The 19,124-nt window shown below is 42.7% G+C and overlaps 2 protein-coding genes across 2 annotated transcripts; one reads left to right on the top strand and one right to left on the bottom strand.

Moving 5' to 3' along the window:
• Nucleotides 1-383: 383 nt before the first annotated feature.
• Nucleotides 384-5,066, bottom strand: phf5a (PHD finger protein 5A). The gene is made up of 4 exons (XM_020460517.2): nucleotides 4,838-5,066; nucleotides 4,422-4,445; nucleotides 2,478-2,644; nucleotides 384-575 (listed from the first exon to the last, which is right to left on the bottom strand). The coding sequence occupies exons 1-4, from the start codon at nucleotides 4,887-4,889 to the stop codon at nucleotides 486-488; spliced, it is 333 nt and encodes a 110-aa protein (XP_020316106.1). The 5' UTR covers nucleotides 4,890-5,066; the 3' UTR covers nucleotides 384-485.
• A 195-nt stretch (nucleotides 5,067-5,261) lies between these two features.
• LOC109870152 (aconitate hydratase, mitochondrial) lies at nucleotides 5,262-19,036 on the top strand. The gene is made up of 17 exons (XM_020460516.2): nucleotides 5,262-5,382; nucleotides 6,570-6,712; nucleotides 6,954-7,212; nucleotides 8,593-8,685; nucleotides 8,927-9,085; nucleotides 9,219-9,369; nucleotides 9,613-9,717; nucleotides 9,955-10,046; nucleotides 10,126-10,231; nucleotides 10,433-10,590; nucleotides 10,872-10,945; nucleotides 14,234-14,345; nucleotides 14,470-14,751; nucleotides 14,943-15,134; nucleotides 15,412-15,544; nucleotides 17,012-17,133; nucleotides 17,273-19,036. The coding sequence occupies exons 1-17, from the start codon at nucleotides 5,347-5,349 to the stop codon at nucleotides 17,402-17,404; spliced, it is 2,349 nt and encodes a 782-aa protein (XP_020316105.1). The 5' UTR covers nucleotides 5,262-5,346; the 3' UTR covers nucleotides 17,405-19,036.
• The last annotated feature ends 88 nt before the right edge of the window (nucleotides 19,037-19,124 follow it).

Genomic DNA, 19,124 nt, shown 5'->3' on the forward strand with positions numbered 1-19,124 from the left:
TCTGAGAAACTGAAAAGATGCCATCTGGTGGGGGAGGTATGAAGGAAGAAATGAAAAGAGGACGTGGCTAAGACCAACAATGGGGCTGTAGCCAATTGTGAATAGAGCAAACATTTGTGCATCCACAACACTTATCTAATTTCAATGTAGAGGTGTTGATTAGATTGGCAAGTGGGGATGGAACACTGAATCACACCTCAAATCAGGAGACCACGCTTAAATCCACTGTTGAGTCAGGTGATGAGAGTTGTTAGTCAACCCTTCCTGCTGGACATTCCCCAGTTCTAGTTCATGATATCAAATTAGAATTTTAATGTCTAACGCTCAATTCAGAAGTGTGAACACTAGATCATTACTCCTATAACTAAAGGGAAATACATACATTGCAGTAATATAAAAGAAAGCTTTATTGTATTGTCAAAACATGTTTACAAAAAGAAAAGTAAAAACAAAACTGAAGCAAAGCATGTTGGACTGTCCTGTCTTCACCTCTTCTTGAAGCCATACTTCTTCCGTTCATAAAACAGGTCCGTTTTTGAGCTGCCCAGGTTCACAATCTTGGGGCATCCGTCTCGCTGTAGGGTCAAACCAGGAAGTGTAGAGAGAGTAGCAAATGGTTAGTGCAGGTATAAACCAGAGTGGCAGTATAGAAACCAAGACACCTCAGTGTGAAAAAAAATAGCTTTACGGGTAGTACATATTGGGAAGGTTTTATGACCAGCCGAACATGTTCTGAGCCCAGAAAGTATTCACACCCCTAGACTTTTTCCACATTTTGTTGCATTACAGCCTGAATTAAACATTTAGTGAAATTGAGATTGTCATCACTGGCCAACACACCATACTGTCAAAGTGGAATTATGTTATTTTTTATGTTTACAAATTAAAATAAAATAAAGCTGAAATGTCTTGAGTCAATAGGTATTAGACCTCTTTTTCGTGGCAAGCCTAAATAAGTTCAAGAGTAAAAATGTACTTAACAAATCCCATAAGTTTCATGGACTCACACTGTGCAATAATAGTTACATGACTTTTTAATGACTACCTCATCTCTGTACCCCCCCCCCCACAATGATCTGTAAGGTCCCTCAGTCCAAGAGTGAATTTCAAAAATACATTCAACCACAAAGACCAGGGAGGGACATTTTCCCTCAAAGGGCAGTTATTGGTAGAGGGGTGAAAAGAAAAAAAAAAGTTTCATTTTATTTAACTAGGCAAGTCAGTTATTATTTACAATGACGGCCTACACCGGCCAAACTCGGATGATGCTAGGCCAATTGTGCGCCGCCCTATGGGACTCCCAATCACGGCAGGTTGTGATACAGTCTGGATTCATACCAAGTTGGCTGTTGGTACACCTCTAGCACTGAGATGCATTGTCTTAGACCACTGCGCCCACTTGGAAAATGAAATTATACAATGTATCAACATTGCTCGCTGCTCCAATCGAACAAAATGTACAAATCTAATAACAGAAGACTCATCAGGGTCTGGGTCTGCATCCCCACTAGCCATCGCAAATAAATAATATTTGTGGGGGGGGGGAATGAAAAAAGAAAACAGACAGGAATAGCTGTGTGTGAAGAGCGGACGTGGAGAAGCAGATGAGTGAGGGCTGGTAGGGATGTGGCTACAACTGATATGTGAATGAAAGTGAAGTGGATATTATTGAACCTGCATACAATAGACTAGTGGCTGTTGCTTAAATTCAACTGACTTTATAAACATTGTATAACAGGAGCCAGCAGGTTCTTTAGATCGGTCTGACAGAAAAGTCACTAGTATCATATGAAACGGTACTAGGGTATTCTAAAATGTTGGCATCATGACGTTTTGGTGCGTGTATACCTGTGCAACACTATTAGAAAGCAAGACCACTTTGACAGACAGGAATCTTTATCATCTCTTTCCATGGGAAATGCTTTCTCCTTTCCTCTAATATTTATGGTACACCATTGTCTTCTAACAGGTGGTATTACTCATATGCGCTGCTCATCCCTCAACCGACAGAATCGTTGCGCTATCTGATGTGAGACAATGGGTATAAACTGGATTGCTGAAAATTACTCTAAATTATAGAACCACTTTCATTTCAATTTCCTGCTTAGACATCTATAAATTGTTTACAACATTAAATGTTGTGAAAGGAGTAGAAATCAAATTTAATTTAATTGGTCACATACACATATTTAGCAGATGTTATTGCGGGTGTAGCGAAATGCTTGTGTTCCTAGCTCCAACAGTGCAGTAGTATCTAACCATTCACACACATCTAAAAGTAAAAGACTGGAACTAAGAAAGAAAGAAATATTAGGTTGAGCTTGTAAAAGAAGTACCTGCTGCACACTGTTGAATTATCCCATATAGTTTATTCCAATGTAGATTATATTAACTATACAGGAGCATTCAGTGTGCAGATCTTCCTACTCCTTTTACAAGCAGAGTGTGAGAAAGGGGTGAGAGGGTAGGACACCTACATCTTTCTCCTGGATGGTGCACTCCTTGCAGTAGTAAGCATCAGACACCCCGGGACCTCCGCAGATGACACAGCGCCCCTGGTACGACCCGTAGTTGCATTCGTCACAGATGCGCACCAGAGTGCACGGCCTCACATACGAATCACAGATCACACACTTTCCATCGCCTGGGAGAGTGGGGAGAAAGGGATGAGTGTGTTAATGCAATTTGGAACTGAGCCATGCACATAAACAAAGCCATCAAAGTGTTGAAATATATAACCGTTCAAAAGTTTGGGGTCACATAGAAAGGGCTTTGTTTTTTAAAGAAAATCTACTTTTTCCATAAAATAAAACATCAAATTGATCAGAAATACAGTGTAGACATTGTTAATGTTGTAAATGGATATTGTAGCTGGAAACAGATTTTTCATGGAATATCTACATACGTGCAGAGCCCCATTATCAGCAACCATCACTCCTGTGTTCCAATGGCACGTTGTGTTAGCTAATCCAAGTTTATCATTTTAAAAGGCTAAGTGATCATTAGAAAACCCATTTGCAATTATGTTAGCACAGCTGAAAACTGTTGTCCTGATTAAAGAAGCAATAAAACTGGCCTTCTTTAGACTAGTTGAGTATCTGGAGCATCAGCATTTGTGGGTTCGATTACAGGCTCCAAATGAACAGAAACAAAGAACTGTCTCCTGAAACATGTCAGTCGATTCTTGTTCTGAGAAATGAAGGCTATTCCATGCGAGAAATTGCCAAGAAACTGAAGATCTTGTACAACGCTGTGTAGTACTTCCACCTTCACAGAACAGCACAAACTGTCTTTAACCAGAATAAAAAGAGTGGGAGGCCCCGGTGCACAACTGAGCAGGAGGACAAGTACATTACAGTGCTTAGTTTGAGAAACAGACGCGAGCTTGCTCCTACCTATCTTTCTGATTTGGTCCTGCCGTATATACCTACACATACGCTACGGTCACAAGACGCAGGCCTCGTAATTGTCCCTAGAATTTCTAAGCAAACAGCTGGAGGCAGGGCTTTCTCCTATAGAGCTCCATTTTTATGGAACGGTCTGCCTACCCATGTCAGAGACGCAAACTCGGTCTCAACCTTTAAGTCTTTACTGAAGACTCATCTCTTCAGTGGGTCATATGATTGAGTGTAGTCTGGCCCAGGAGTGTGAAGGTGAATGGAAAGGCTCTGGAGCAACGAGCCACCCGGGCTGGTTCCCCTCTCTTCACTGGGATTCTCTGTCTCTAACCCTATTACAGGGGCTGAGTTACTGGCTTACTGGTGCTCTTTCATGAAGTCCCTAGGAGGGGGGTGCGTCACTTGAGTGGGTTGAGCCACTGACGTGATCTTCCTGTCTGGGTTGGCGCCCAATATTTGACTAAATGAGCCTGACGTTACTCCTTAGTGAAAGGACCTTATATGTTCTGTTTAAAGGGCGAATTGGCTCTGGAAGCCAAAACCAGCCAAATACTCAATCTAAACGTGAATCGATTCTCAATTGCGATACGGCTCTAGAAACAAAAATCCCTCTACTTTCATATCAAATCAAAATAATAATTTCACAAATGCAAAATACACACAGTTTTAAGACGGCTGCAGCCTGCAGTCTTTTTCGGTGACAAAATGTTTGTGGCGCCTGTCTTCCATTTACACAGGTGTAAGCTAACGTTAATGTGCACCGTCTTCAATCTGCTTTCCTTAAACAAGCGCTGTAACATCGACATGTGTCCGCTTGGGAACCCTAACCCTATAAAAATGTATCAATTCAACCTTTTATTTATTGCCAATGTGAAAGATAAAGCCCTTACGCTTTCAAAACCCGTACCGCAAGCGATGTATTCATGTTCAAACCGAGCGTCGCGGCCCTTAACAACCCCCGAGACATGACCCTATTTGAGACAGACATGAATGTAAAGTTGTAAACGTTATATTGAAACTTACATTTTTCGCACAATCTTCCAATAGCTGAAAAGTAAACAGAAATCAGTTACTGAAAATGATTGTACAGTAACTTAGCCAACAAATAATTATTTCATGAAGCTGGCTACGCGAGTAACGTTATGCAATCCATAAAGTTGGAGTCAATTTCGCTTGAATATAGCTAACTATAACGTTAGAAGGCATGCCAAAGGGTTGACGAAGAAGCAAGTTATGGTAACGTTAAACTAGCTAAATGAATGAACAACATTTGCTAACTGCTCCTAGTAGCATGTTGGTTACTGTACTAGCTTAGCTAGCTAGCCCCTATCAACAAAAGGCTTGAGCACAGCAATAACCCATTCACAGCACGGATCATTGCTGACAAGAAGTTAGTAGTAATAAAATCATATGCAGTAAAAATAAAACGAACAGCTTACCGACACCGGCTTGTTTTCTACAAAATATCAAATCTGGATGATGTTTAGCCATTGTCGTCGAACGCAGGGCATGCAATGGCTATGTTGAACTTTGACCCTTTCTTCCTTTCTTTTGGTTTAGTTCCTTTTTTGGATCATATTATTTTAGATTATTTCACGTTAGTTAAATTATTATGGTTATGGATATGTTAGTGAATTAATCTAGCTAAATTCAAAAGGAGAATCATAAATATGAACTGCACATAATTCATCCCGGGGTCCTTGCAGCTAGGTATACACAATATTAGATACAAAATAAAGGATTTAATGTTTGGCATTCATGTTGCATATTAGTTAAGAAAATATATGATATATACATTTCTGAATTCAAAATTAGAGTAGGACACAGAAAAGCTATATTTCTAATACAACTTTACACGTGCGATCTATTTTCCTGCAAAGACACGCGACGTAGACGGCTACAAAACCTGACGTCACCTCTGCTCGACACATCTTTGTCAGTGAACAAAATGGCGACATACTGTCTCACCGTTGCCCGGCTGCAGGTAGGTGACATTTTATCACCTTTATGTACCATCGATGTGTGAGAGTTCACCTTCAAATATAAGTGAATGCACTTTGGATGTGGACCTGATGTCTATATATTATGTTTGTCTGAGAGAGTACGATCATTCTTGCCGGCTACCCAGGTCATCTTGTCCTGAGTCAAAGCTTCGTCATGAACTCAAGTTTGTCATTTCCACACAAATGTTTTTTTAAAAGCGATTTGTAACGTTGAAAATTGGATGACGGTGCCCTAATGTACGATGTCATTGCGCTCTATATGTCATTTCAACCGAGGACACGTTTGTTGGTCGCAAGGTTAACGCAAGGTTAGTGCGCATAGCAACCGCAAAAGGCGCTGGCAAGCACGACGCAGCATGTCCATTGAAAACACGGTTAGACTAGTGTCCGGAGTGAGGGGTGTCATTAGAAAGCAGTTTGTCATACGAATCTTGACTTTCTGGTCTTTTTTATTTTTTTTATTTAAAGTCTAAATGGATTTATTGGCGTTATGCTAAGGTGTTTTTATTTTTATCTAATCTCTAGAGCTGTTTGATGTAAATAGATCTGGTTTCCTCCCCATACTTTTGAGTGACCGCACCTCTGGTGACACAGAAAGACAACAATGTTGCTGTATGTCTCAGCTGTTGTAGCTATCAGTTGTATGCTTGGGTTCAGGGATTTCAATTGAAGGACTCATTTAGTGCTGATTAGTGACTAAACATTTGAATTTTTCAGATAACTTTCTGTCTTTGTATTTGCTGGCAAACGCATGCATATATTCTCGAATGCTTGTTAACCCCACATTGTGCCAATGATATGATCTCATCTGGTTCCATGCAATGAAAGGCCTTAAAGCCATACAATTCCACTGCTCCCATCTAGAGGCACAGGAAGAGCAGTTTCACCTTGAGCTAGAATGAGTCTTTATGTGCTCAACAAGAAAATGTTAAAGTTTTTATTGGCAACTCCCATCCACATACTGCTCTCTATACACACACTTGTGCATAACTTTGTAATAAACCCACCCTTCCCTTTTTTATGGTTTATTTCATTGTGGGTGCAGACACACTTTTTCATCCAAGTTGTTTACTCATGGGCTACAGTACAGCAACCAAAGACTAATCTAACTCTAGGCCCAAATTATTTTGATGTTTACTTTTTAAATTATTATTATCTCTGTCCCCAGCTTGCCCTGGGCCAGGGTGTGCGGCGCCTGCACGTGTCTGCAGCCTTCAATGCCAAGGCCAAAGTGTCAATGAGCCGCTTTGAGCCCAGCAACTTCGTCAACTATGAGAAGCTCAATGAGAATGTCAACATTGTGCGCAAGAGGTCAGTATGCCTCTCTGTTTACACTAGAACATGAACCTGTTTCACTATGTTTACAGCGAGATGGGTGGCAGGCCTGTTCTAGTGTGGTGCCATTCTGTTTCTGACTAAGCCAACTTCAATGTCTTGCTGAGGCAATGATGGGACTGTAACGCAGGCTTTTTATGTTAATTGTCAGCTGTACAATTAGAGCTACTTGTAGCCCTTTACAGTAACTCTGCACACTCTCTGCCCTCCCTTTCAGACTCAACCGTCCCCTCACCCTCTCAGAAAAGATTGTCTACGGCCATCTGGATGACCCTGTGGGGCAGGACATTGCCAGGGGCCGTACATACCTGCGTCTGCGGCCGGACCGCGTGGCCATGCAGGACGCCACGGCCCAGATGGCCATGCTGCAGTTCATCAGCAGTGGCCTGCCCCAGGTGGCCGTGCCCTCCACCATCCACTGTGATCATCTGATCGAGGCCCAGATTGGAGGAGCCAAGGACCTGGCAAGGGCAAAGGTGAGAGGTCAGGGGCAGGCCTCGAATTTCCCAGCAACAGCCACGGCCGTCTCCCCCCTTTGTGGCCATAATGCCCCCTAACAAAATCCATTCCTTGCGGCCAAAGTGGCTGAGTATAATAATCTGGGGATACAATGTGCGTGTCATTCTTATTTAATGTCGAGGCACACATTGAATAAATTGGGACTGTCCACATTTACTTTTCCTCAGTCAACAAGTTGCATAACATTTAGCAAAAGCAATAGCCTATGTCAATCTACTATCCCCCCATAGTACAAAAATATACCTTTTCTATTGGTCAGCTTGTTCTGTACGATAAATAAATATTCCAAACATAATCTGGAACCGTTGTGGGATGTTAGATCCCAAATTCATGAAAAAAAACTGTTTTAAAAGCAGTTGGGCTGGTGCAAAAGATCCTATTTTTTTTTTGCTTAATATGTTGATAAACTGTTGTCTCTTCACAGTATACGTGCACAAGGCAGTAAGCTATATGTGCGGCGACTCCAAAATGCAATTCGCGGGGAAATGTGGCAAATTAAAATATCCTTTTAGAAAGAGGGAAGATATTGAGCTGCAGCTAGGATTGTGTCTGGCTGCTGGACAATGAAAGTTGAACATGAGAGAAATAGCCTACTGGTTTCAATGATATGAGGAAGGGTTTATAAAAATAATTCCCTCAACATTCCTATGGCCAGAATTTGACTAGGCTATTTTGAAGTAAGGTAAGACATGCCTCATAAAATTAAAAAGTCCAGGTTTGAAACATTTTATGGTTAAAATGGCTTCACCACATTGTGGTGCGCAACAGGCACTGGCCTATCTTGAGTATGTTGACAGAATCAAACCTTTAGGTGATAATATTAATTATCCTACATTATATTTTTCATTCAAGTTTGGTGTCTCCCTCATGTTGGTGTTGACATGAGGCTGTAGCCAATATGCATAGCCTATCACCTACACTTTGACAGCTTATTATTTTAGTACTTTTTTCTTAACCAAAAAACACTAGCTTTTCTTTTTTCAAATGCATTTATTGTCTCTTTTGGTTAATGTTCTTGGTGACCTAGCAGGTTGGGCACCTCTGCAAGGCCAAATGACCCTGCCCCTAAAATTGTGATATTTCAGTCCTTGTCAGGGGGATGGAGGCAGGTAGCCTAGCTGTTAATGGCTTTGGGCTAGTAACGGAAAGTTCACTGGTTCAAATACCGAGCTGGCTATGTGAGCGACGCACTTTACCCTAATTGTTCCTTTAAGTTGCACTGGATAAGAGCGTCTGCTCAATGACTAGAATGTGAAATCCTCAGTCCTGGGGGATGGAGGCAGGACTAGGGAATAAAGTACCAGTAATAATATTTGTCCTTTTCTCTTGGTCCTTAGGATATTAATGCGGAGGTGTATAACTTCCTGGCCAGTGCTGGAGCTAAATATGGAGTGGGCTTCTGGAAACCAGGCTCTGGCATAATCCATCAGGTACAGTAATGAGGCTAATCTGAAATTACACTTTTGAAGGCACTGTTTTTCCTAGTGTTGATTTATGATAATGCATTCACTTGATTATATAATTACATTCCAATAAATTGTTTATGAATGTAGGTCCAGAATTTCATTATATGTTAATGTAATATGTTAACAAGATATTGCATGTTTATAATGAAGAGCTATGTTTGCAGTGGTAAGTACCATATTTGACTACCATATTGCACCATTTCAGATCATCCTGGAGAACTATGCCTACCCAGGGGTGTTGCTGATTGGCACAGACTCTCACACACCCAATGGTGGCGGACTGGGCTCCATCTGCATTGGAGTGGGAGGGGCTGATGCTGTTGATGTTATGGCTGGCATCCCCTGGGAGCTCAAGTGTCCCAATGTAAGTGTGATTCCTAGTTTATATTTAACAGAAACCTTTTTCCTGAAGTCCCCAGTAATATAGTACAGTGGTATAATGCATTTCTACAACTGATACTACATAAACCTCACTTAACCATGTTTTCCAACGACAGGTTATTGGGGTGAAGCTGACAGGCAAGCTGTCAGGATGGACATCCCCCAAGGATGTGATCCTTAAGGTTGCTGGGATTCTGACCGTGAAGGGAGGTACTGGAGCCATTGTGGAGTACCACGGACCTGGGGTGGACTCCATCTCCTGCACAGGTCCGAGAGAGGGAGGACTTTGTTACCTCTACACACTACTGCACACTTCATAGTGGTTATGCAGTCAATGAGACAGTTTATAATCTATCTAGGATGGTGACCAGCTGATCTCTGATCTAATATACTGTACTGTTTTTTTTGTACTCCTCACACCATACATAATCAGTGTTTACTATCAAGCCACATTGTGATTTTGTGTTGTAGAAATGCCTATAGTAACCTACAGACCATTGTGGGTTTTAGGAATGGCCACTATCTGCAACATGGGGGCTGAGATTGGAGCCACTACCTCTGTGTTCCCCTATAACCACCGCATGAAGACCTACCTGGAGAAGACTGGCCGTGGAGGTCAGTCAGTTCATGTCGTCAAACACGCCTGTGTGTGATGTGCAATGATCTCCGGTTATATGCTGAATATGTTTGTGGAAGTACTGGGAATGTGTCCCAAATGGCACCCTATTCCCTATATAATACACTATAAGGGGAATAGGGTGCTATATTTGGACACTCCCCTGAAAGGGTTGTCATTTCATTTTAAAGAGATGTTTGATCCATTTATCTGACCGGTTGCCATCCCTATCTCAGACATTGCTGCCCTGGCTGACGATTACGCTGACCTGCTGGTTCCTGACGTGGGCTGTGAGTACGACTCAATGGTCGAGATCAACCTAGATGAGGTGAGTGCCCTCCCCTGCTCTTTCTCTCTCTCTCATACACCCCCAACCTAACCATGCTACTTTTCTCTGTCCCTCCAAGCTGAAGCCCCACATCAACGGGCCCTTCACCCCTGACCTGGCCCACCCCATGGCAGACATTGGGGCCACGGCAGTGAAAAATGGCTGGCCCCTGGAAGTCAAAGTGGGTCAGTGCAGCCTTCAGATCCTTTTGACCACAGTTGACCACTGGCTCTCACAACCATGTCTCTGTTTAGAGCAATTTTTGTGCTATTACTATATTATTAACTATACATCTGACTTTAGCCTTGTATACTGATCTATAGATTTTCTACTGAGAAAGTAGACATGCAGCAGGTGGCTCCTTAAGCTCTGTCCCCTCCCCTCAGGTCTGATTGGCAGCTGCACCAACTCCAGTTATGAGGACATGGGCCGCTCTGCCTCCGTGGCCAAACAGGCCCTGGACAAAGGTCTGAAGTGCAAGGCTGCGTTCACCATCACCCCCGGGTCTGAACAGATTCGCGCCACAATCGAGCGAGATGGATATGTGAGTCCCTGGGCACGGGCAGATGTATAGGGGAAGGGGATATGATCAGGGATGTCTTGGGTGCTGGTCACTCACCTAGCAAATCAGGGCGACAGGTTAACTTTTGTAAAATATTGTTAACATCCTTGATTCTTAGCAGGATGTCAACTTTGGCACAACTCTGCTCTCTAGTTTTAAGGGAATCATATGTAGCCAATTTGTAATTGGAGCCTTTGATGTTGATATATTCAGCAGGAACTACTTCTTTTAGCTGCTCCTAATTGAAGCTGTATGTTCTATAGTCCAAGATCCTTGGTGATGTTGGTGGAATGGTCCTGGCCAACGCCTGTGGACCCTGCATTGGACAGTGGGACAGGTAATAATTAGTTGACTTACTCATTTATGTTAAGAGCTGTTGAGGTGATCGTATTACTGGCAGTCATGAGTCATGGCCTCAGTAAAATTCGATGTGACCGTTGGGTCACGGTAATCTCCAGTGATGCTCTCTGGACATGCATTAGTAGTACGTTCATCAGGTTGCTAATGGCCTGGTACTCAGGGGCTCTACTCTCCTTTCAAACCACTCTGACATCAATGCAAATATAATCACAAATCACATGAAAATGGAATATGCTTTTAAAACTCACCTCACTGTGATTGATCAATTTGAAGAAAGAAGTTAAACAGGTTGCAACTGAGTGGAAAACAGTTGTGGATGTTTTAAAGCCTAACACAATTAAATGGACAGCGTTTTTCTAAGGTGACGATTAATTCGAAACAGCCATATGCTGTTTTTTTTATTAATAAGCATAGGCCTATATTTGAGCCCAAGCCCACACCCCCAAGAGAACTGAATTAAAATAATGATTGTCTTTGTACAATACATGGCTTACCGCATAATATACATGACAGGAAAACGTGTATAAATAAAATAAATAGGCTGACGCAATACCCTTTTAAGCTACAGAATCTCACCACGGTGAGTTTCTACTCTCTCCTTCATTCCTTTCTCCAGTGTGCAGAGGGGCTGTCAACAGTCTAATCAAATGTTTTCATTGTGAAAATGTGTTACTATTCACTTTCCCAAATTAAGCACTGGGTATCTGCAGTAACAGGTTTGGGTGTCATTTTTCTGTCGTGCAGCGAAATTACTCAAGTAACCTATCCAACAGAGTGAAAAACATACCTGCAGGAAAGTAGCATCTTCGCTATTCCAGTGTATACGGATGACATGTCTTTTTATCTTGCCAATTTAATAATGGGCCATTCTAAATCAAAACTAATTTGACATATTAGTAAAGATTAAATGGAGAATATTCTGATGGGTGAGAATATGAGGAAACGGCGTGTGCAGCCTGAGGCAAGGTAGTGGCAGCTTTCTTTTTTCAAATCCTCAATAGCCGATAGTCGCATCATGCATTGCGTACAGTGCATTCGGAAAGTATTCAGAACCCTTTCCCCCCCCACACTTTGTTACATGACAGCCTTATTATAAAATGGATCAAATAAAACCAATTCCTCATCAATCTACACACAATACCCCATAATGACCAGGCAACATCTGTTTTTTTATTTTTAAATGTTTGATAGTTTATAAAAAAAGATGCCTTATTTACATAAGTAAGACCCTTTGCTATGAGACTTGACATTGCGCTCCGGTGCATCCTGTTTCCATTGATCATCCTTGAGCTGTTTCTACAATACAACTTGATTGGAATCCACCTGTGGTAAATTTCAATTGATTGGATGTGATTTGGAAAGGCACACAACTGTCTATAAGGCCCCACAGTTGACAGTGTATGTCTGCAGCATTGAAGGTCCTCAAGAACACAGTGACCTCCATTCTTCTTTAATGGATGAAGTTTGGAACCACCAAGACTCCCCCCTAGAGCTGTCCGCCCAGCCAAACTGAGCAATGGGGAGGAGAAGGGCCTTGGTCACTCTTGACAGAGCTTCAGAGTTCCTCTGTGGAGATGGTTGTCCTTCTGGAAGGTTCTCCCATCTTAGCAGCACTCCACTACTCACGCCGTTATGGTAGAGTGGCCAGATGGAAGCCACCTCAGTAAAAGGCACATGAAAGCCTGCTTGGAGTTTGCCAAAAGACATCTAAAGGACTCCCAGACCATGAGAAACAAGATTCTCCAGTCTAATGAAACCAAGCTTGAATTCTTTGGCCTGAATGCCAAGCGTCATGTCTCCAGGAAAGCTGGCACCGCTCATTACCTAAAGCACAGGGATGCCTGATGACAACCCGCTCAGGACCTCAGACTGGGGTGAAGGATCACCTTCCAACAGGACAACAACCCTAAGCACACAGCTAAGACATCGCAGGAGTGACTTCGGGACAAGTATCTGAATGTCCTTGAGTGGCCCAGTCGGAGTCCAGACTTGAACATAGCTGTGCAGTGACTCTCCCGATCCAACCTGACAGAGCTTGAGAGGATCTGCAGAGAAGAATGGGAGAAACTACACATATACAGGTGTGCCAAGCTTGTAGCGTCATACCCAAGAAGAGTCGAGGCTGTAATCATTGCCAAAAGTGCTTCAACAAAGTACTTAAAGGGTCTGAATACTTATGTGAATGTTATATTGCAGTTTTGTATTGTTAATAGATTTGTAAAAATTTCTACAAACCTGTTTTTGCTTTGTCATGGGGTATTGTGTGGAAATTGAGGGGGGGGGGGGGGGGGGGGTGTGACAATTTAATCCATTTTAGAATAAGGCTGTAAAGTAACAGTGGATAAAGTCAAGGGGTCTGAATACTTATCGAATACACTGCATCATTTGATTTAAGGTTTGTATAATTCACAACTAAAGTAGCAATTAACTCTAAATCTAGCATACAGAACCATTTTCCAATTATAATTTTTACACAATATACGATAACCACTTATGTGCATGCTCCTGAATGGGGAAAAATATCATTTTTATTTTATTCAGCTACGTTCAATTATATTCTTACTATAAAATAATGGCACAGTGGGAGAGACAACCGGTGCTCGTCTGTCACTCAATATCTTTTTATTTCTTTTTTAACACTGCGTAGGAAGTCTGAGCCTGCCCAGCACAATCAAATCAACTGCGGACGAACTCATGTCTTTTAATTATTTCATCAAACGGTGCACTCAAAGCATAAGACGAGCTCAGTGCATATAGTCTTTGGTTAAAACACATAGGATGTGTCTAAAAAATGAAAAATTCACGTTTTAAACATTTCTACCAATTTATTGGTAGAACAGATTACTCTCGGTCACCCAATATTATTTTTGTTTAGGTTAGTCCTAAAGGGATATATTGTGATGGTGTATATTCAATTGATTTTGTTCCAAAGGCGCCAAGACCCGCATCAGCAGCTTTTGTGTGGAGGCCTGGAGATGCTAAGTGTTTGTTAATTAACATCAATTACTGTGAGGCCTGCAGACTTTTGCATGACAATAACCAACTGACAATTTCATGACTGCCACAGCCCTATTTATGTTCATTCTGTTATTCATTTAGACTTAAATGTGTCTTAAGATATTGGTTGTGTTTCAAATAGCATCCTATTCCCTGTGTAGTGCACTGCTTTTGACCATGGCCCGTAGGGCTTTGGTCAAAAGTAGTACACTATATAGGGAATAGGGTGCCATTTGGGATACAATGTTAAGTTGATGTTTCTGTTCAGGCGTGATGTGAAGAAGGGAGAGAAGAACACCATCGTCACATCTTACAACAGGAACTTCACCGCCAGGAATGACGCCAACCCAGCCACACATGCCTTTGTCGCCTCCCCTGAGGTACTTTTAGGACGCTAAATGCACCTTATTTTCTGACTTTGTCTTTTCTCACTCGCATAGAAATATTATACACTTGCGCGCACACACACCTTGCCTCTCTCTCCCTTGTCCTCTGCTCCTCCAGATCGTCACAGCCCTGGCCATCGCAGGAACCCTGGATTTCAACCCCGAGGTTGATTACCTTACGGCCGCCAATGGAGAAAAGTTTAAGCTAAAGCCCCCCAGTGCAGACGAGCTGCCCAAGTTGGACTTTGACCCCGGTCAGGACACCTACCAGCACCCCCCTGCCGAGGGTGGCTCAAAGCTGAGGGTGGACGTCAGCCCCACCAGCACCCGGCTGCAGCTGTTGGAGCCCTTTGACAAATGGGCCGGAGGTGACCTGGAGGACCTGCAAATCCTCATCAAGGTCAGGGGTCAAAGGATAATCTGGGGTCTGTTCAGGAGGGTGCGACATTCTAGAACGTTCAGATCGAAATATATTTTGTAACTGAAGACTCTTTTTTTTTAAATTTTTTTTTTTTTTTAAATGTGATCCTTTCCAGTCACCCTTACTCTTGTTCTCCTTTTCCCATTCCACCATTCATGCTCTCTCTCCAGGTGAAGGGGAAATGCACCACAGACCACATCAGTGCCGCTGGTCCATGGCTCAAGTTCCGTGGTCACCTTGACAACATCTCCAACAACATGCTAATTGGAGCAGTCAACATCGAGAACGACGGCGTTAACAAGATCAAGAACCAGCTGACAGGAGAGTACGGCGGTGTGCCTGACGTCGCCCGTCATTACAAGGTAAGCGCCCCGGATGATGAACAATGACCCTTGACCCCTAGCTCAAACAACATCCTTACTTGAGATAAACAAGTGTATTTTTCGCTCTAATTTCCCTTTGAAAGTCCGTCTCGTTAAGATTCAGACCCTTTTATCATTTTGTCCAAGAGGGATTGATATCGATTAGGCATTCCCTTAAACATTTAGCCATCAATGTAAGAAACGGCAATTGATTAGGGATTTTAATGGTTTCCCCTTTTTTTTTTTTTTTACTCCCCTCACCTTCCTCTTCTCCCAGGCCAACGGTCTGTCATGGGTGGTTGTGGGAGATGACAACTACGGTGAGGGATCCAGCAGAGAGCATGCAGCCCTGGAGCCCAGGCACCTGGGAGGAAGATGCATCATTGTCAAGAGCTTTGCCAGGATCCACGGTAACTTACTACAAGAGCCACTTAGGGCTGGGCTGTATACCGTATTTGACTATATACCGGTATTGATGCACGTACCGGTTTGGGTTTTTACTATACCTTCTGTAACAGTATTTGAATGTTTGTTAAATGGTCAGTGCAGCACATGCAACAATGTTGATGATGATAATGTTTCCACTTTGATCTTAATATAAATCCACGTTTGTTTCTTACATCTGCAAACAGCTAGTTTGTATTTTCTTAGCAATTTAAGCTAAATTGTGTTAGCCATTAATGCTAACTAGCTAATGAAAGTACTGAATCTGAGCAAACGTAGCTAGCTAATACCAGTGCTGGTGGAGGCTTAAATCCGCATGTTTGTGCAACAGTATCTTCTAAATCCGAGGAATAGGCGAAGCATGAATATGTTGGCTACATTAATAAAGATTTAATGTAGCCAAAGATTATGGGGTCCCATAGGAAACACTGAACATCACTTTGGTTACAACCCTGTCACAATAACTAGTCGAAGGCATTTTCATTCGTTGTCATGGCAAACACTGTGTTCAAAGTGACCACTATTATTTATATTCTAACTATAAAATAAACATTCTATTTCCATGATTCCAAAGTTCACCCGTGTTTTGATCTAAATCGCAATTGCAACATTTGGTTAAAAAGGAGGCCTAGGGGCCTCCCGGGTGGCGCAGTGCTAGCTGTGACACCAGATATTCTGGGTTTGAGCCCAGGCTCTGTTGCAGCCGGCCGTGACCGGGAGGTCCATGGGGAGACTCACAATTGGCCCAGCGTCGGCCGGGTTAGGGAGGGTTTGACCAGGCAGGGATATCCTTGTCTCATCGCGCACTAGCGACTCCTGTGGCAGGCCGGGCGCAGTGCACGCTGACCAGGTCGCCAGGTGTATTGTTTCCTCCAACACATTGGTGCGGCTGGCTTCCGGGTTGGATGTGCGTTGTTAAGAAGCAGTGTGGCTAGATTGTGTTGTGTTTCGGAGGCTCTCCCGAGGCTGTGCGGGAGTTGTAGCGATGAGACAAGACTAACTGGACCAATTGGATACCATGAAATTGGGGAGAAAAAAGGGGTAAAAAAAGAGGCCTAGTGTTTGTTTTTTGTGTTCCCCCCCCCTAATTGTGGAAATTCTCATGAGTGCAGAAATTCATGTAAATGCAGGAAATTATTTTTGTTGAATTGAACAGTATAATTTAGAATAGGTGTTACGCACTACTCATAAAGCAAATGTAGAACTTTTATTAATCAAATACCGTCAAACATTTAGAATACCATGTTATTTTGGCCATATCGCCCAGCCCTATATCCACGTTAACTTAGAACAGGATCCACGGTAACTTGCGTACAGGCTAAAGGGGACAGTTTGTGTAAGCAGAACATTGCATTGCATCTACATTGCTTCTCTCGCCAACTTCATTTTCAACATCCATACAACTAACCTTTTTTCTTTCCTTCTCTCTGTAGAGACAAATCTGAAGAAACAGGGAATGCTGCCCCTGACCTTCCAGAACCCCGCTGACTACGACAAGATCCGCCCAGACGACAAGATCTCCATCAAAGGACTTGCAACCTTCGCCCCAGGAAAGGTGAGTGGCACTTACACCAGTCTGTAGGCTTTGAGACTGTCCAGGATCAGAATCGCCCACCTCCAGATTAGGGTCTGGGACTTTGTTTCCAGAAGGTTCACATGTCTGTATCTCTAATGGTGTATCCCTGCCCCTCCAGCCCCTGTCTACAGTAGTGAAGCACAGTGATGGCACCAAAGATGAGTTCCAGCTGAACCACACCTTCAACGAGACACAGATCGAATGGTTTCAGGCCGGCTCGGCCCTCAACAGAATGAAAGAGCTCCAGTAACTTGAGAGAGGGAAGAAGAGCTACAGAGACAGGGGGAGGGGTTGAGAGGACAGGGGGACATGCTGTGTTTTTAAAGATATGGGATGTCTCAATATTCTTTAATGGCTTCCTCCCTCTCCTTATCACTGATCTGTAAGGTAAAAGTACTTGTTAATGAGCTCTGTTTAACCAATCAGTGATGAGGGAGAGGAGGCGACTTAAGAGTTTTGAGACTTGGTAAAGAATAAAAGCCACACCCCTCCAATATCACGATTCCGGTCCAGTACAATCATCAACCCCTGCATGTGACATCCACTGCCCTGCACTGTATAGACAAGTCAAACACAAACCACAGAACTTTTCATATGTAAGAAACGCATCAAACTTTGCAGTACAGATAGGAGTGCATACACACAGATGGGTACTACTGTAGAGTTGTTTTAAGGTACTGTGAGTTGCTGTGGTAGACAGAATTAACTGTCTGTCAGGCATGAATGTTGTCTCGCAGATACTGTATACAAAGGGACACTTACCGTTAAGTGTCATATGTACACGCTCTACTTTTGAGTGGAACGGTAACCTAATACACTGCCAATCGCAGCTCCTCCTGTTATCAGTTCTAACCGATTGGTGAGGTTTCAGTCAGTCCTGTAGTCACTCACCTTGCCTCTGAGTTGCACCAGTGTTGCACTTTATCTGTTGCAGGCGGCACCGTCTATGTGCATTAGTGATCGGGTGTCTGCTTTGTCCTTTCTGCTCTATCCACACGCCGTACGATGTGTTTTGTTAATTTTGTGGTAGATTCTCCAAAATACAAAGAATAGAATACACATGCTGGTTAATACGAGGCAAATTGATTTACCTATATGTGCATGTTACCTCTTTGTAACAACATCCCACCACTGAATAATAATACAACACAGTTCAAAGCGTCAAATATTTTAGTGATTGTATTTTTTTTCTTCTCAAAGCTTGGATGTGCATTGACATGTTTAATGCGGTCTCAGAACAGTGTTGATTGGACTACCAGATTCTTTCACCCTGTCCTGTGTTATTGTTTTGCGCTCTTTTATCTAATCTTACATGTTAGTGCCCAGAGTTTGTCTGAGTCGGGTAACTTGGCCAGGAAAAAAATCCTTGTCTTTGACACCAGGTTTACTTCAGTGATAGACACCTAAAACACTCCCATTGCTTAGCAGTGTATGGGAACTCTCTCAAACATACTAGCTAACTCTGCCTATATAACCCCCCCCCCCCCCCCCCCCAGACAGGTCATTGCTAGAAAGGATCCTGCTTTTGTCAAATTAACATCAGATTTGACTTTTCGTAACAGATTAGAACATACGCAGCAGGTTAGGAAAAGGGTTAGGGTTAGTTCAAATGAAGGGGGGAAAAATATACTTTTAATTTTAATTTGACCAAAGCTGGATCCCTTCTAGCCTTGACCCCCTAGACAGGAAACACACTCATGCCAAACAATCTCAATCACTCGTACTATCATCACCAACCTCCTCCTGTCTACAGTATGGAAAGTGTCTGGATCCATGTGTATTTAAATGTCTTTTTATGTGTTTTTTTTTTCTCTCTATTGCAGAAATGAGTGCTATCCAGTTGCAATGTGTTGTAAAATAAACTGACATTTCAATGACTATAGACCACTGCCTCTGTGGGTTAAGTTGTGCTGTCTGGGGTAACTTTTTTTTGTCTCTGTGTGAGGGAGGGAGAGAGAGACAATCCTCTA

Source organism: Oncorhynchus kisutch, linkage group LG25 (assembly GCF_002021735.2).
Source record: "Oncorhynchus kisutch isolate 150728-3 linkage group LG25, Okis_V2, whole genome shotgun sequence".
Taxonomy (NCBI): Eukaryota; Metazoa; Chordata; class Actinopteri; order Salmoniformes; family Salmonidae; genus Oncorhynchus; species Oncorhynchus kisutch.

Excerpts from the sequence above, each read along its gene's own strand:
- phf5a (XM_020460517.2), bottom strand. The coding sequence starts at position 4,889 with ATGGCTAAACATCATCCAGATTTGATATTTTGTAGAAAACAAGCCGGT. Across the intron at positions 4,446-4,837 it reads TAGAAAACAAGCCGGTGTCG|CTATTGGAAGATTGTGCGAA; the intron begins GTAAGCTGTTCG and ends TTTACTTTTCAG. Across the intron at positions 576-2,477 it reads GCACCATCCAGGAGAAAGAT|CGAGACGGATGCCCCAAGAT; the intron begins GTAGGTGTCCTA and ends TTGACCCTACAG.
- LOC109870152 (XM_020460516.2), top strand. The coding sequence starts at position 5,347 with ATGGCGACATACTGTCTCACCGTTGCCCGGCTGCAG. Across the intron at positions 10,047-10,125 it reads TCGAGATCAACCTAGATGAG|CTGAAGCCCCACATCAACGG; the intron begins GTGAGTGCCCTC and ends TGTCCCTCCAAG. Across the intron at positions 17,134-17,272 it reads CAACCTTCGCCCCAGGAAAG|CCCCTGTCTACAGTAGTGAA; the intron begins GTGAGTGGCACT and ends CTGCCCCTCCAG.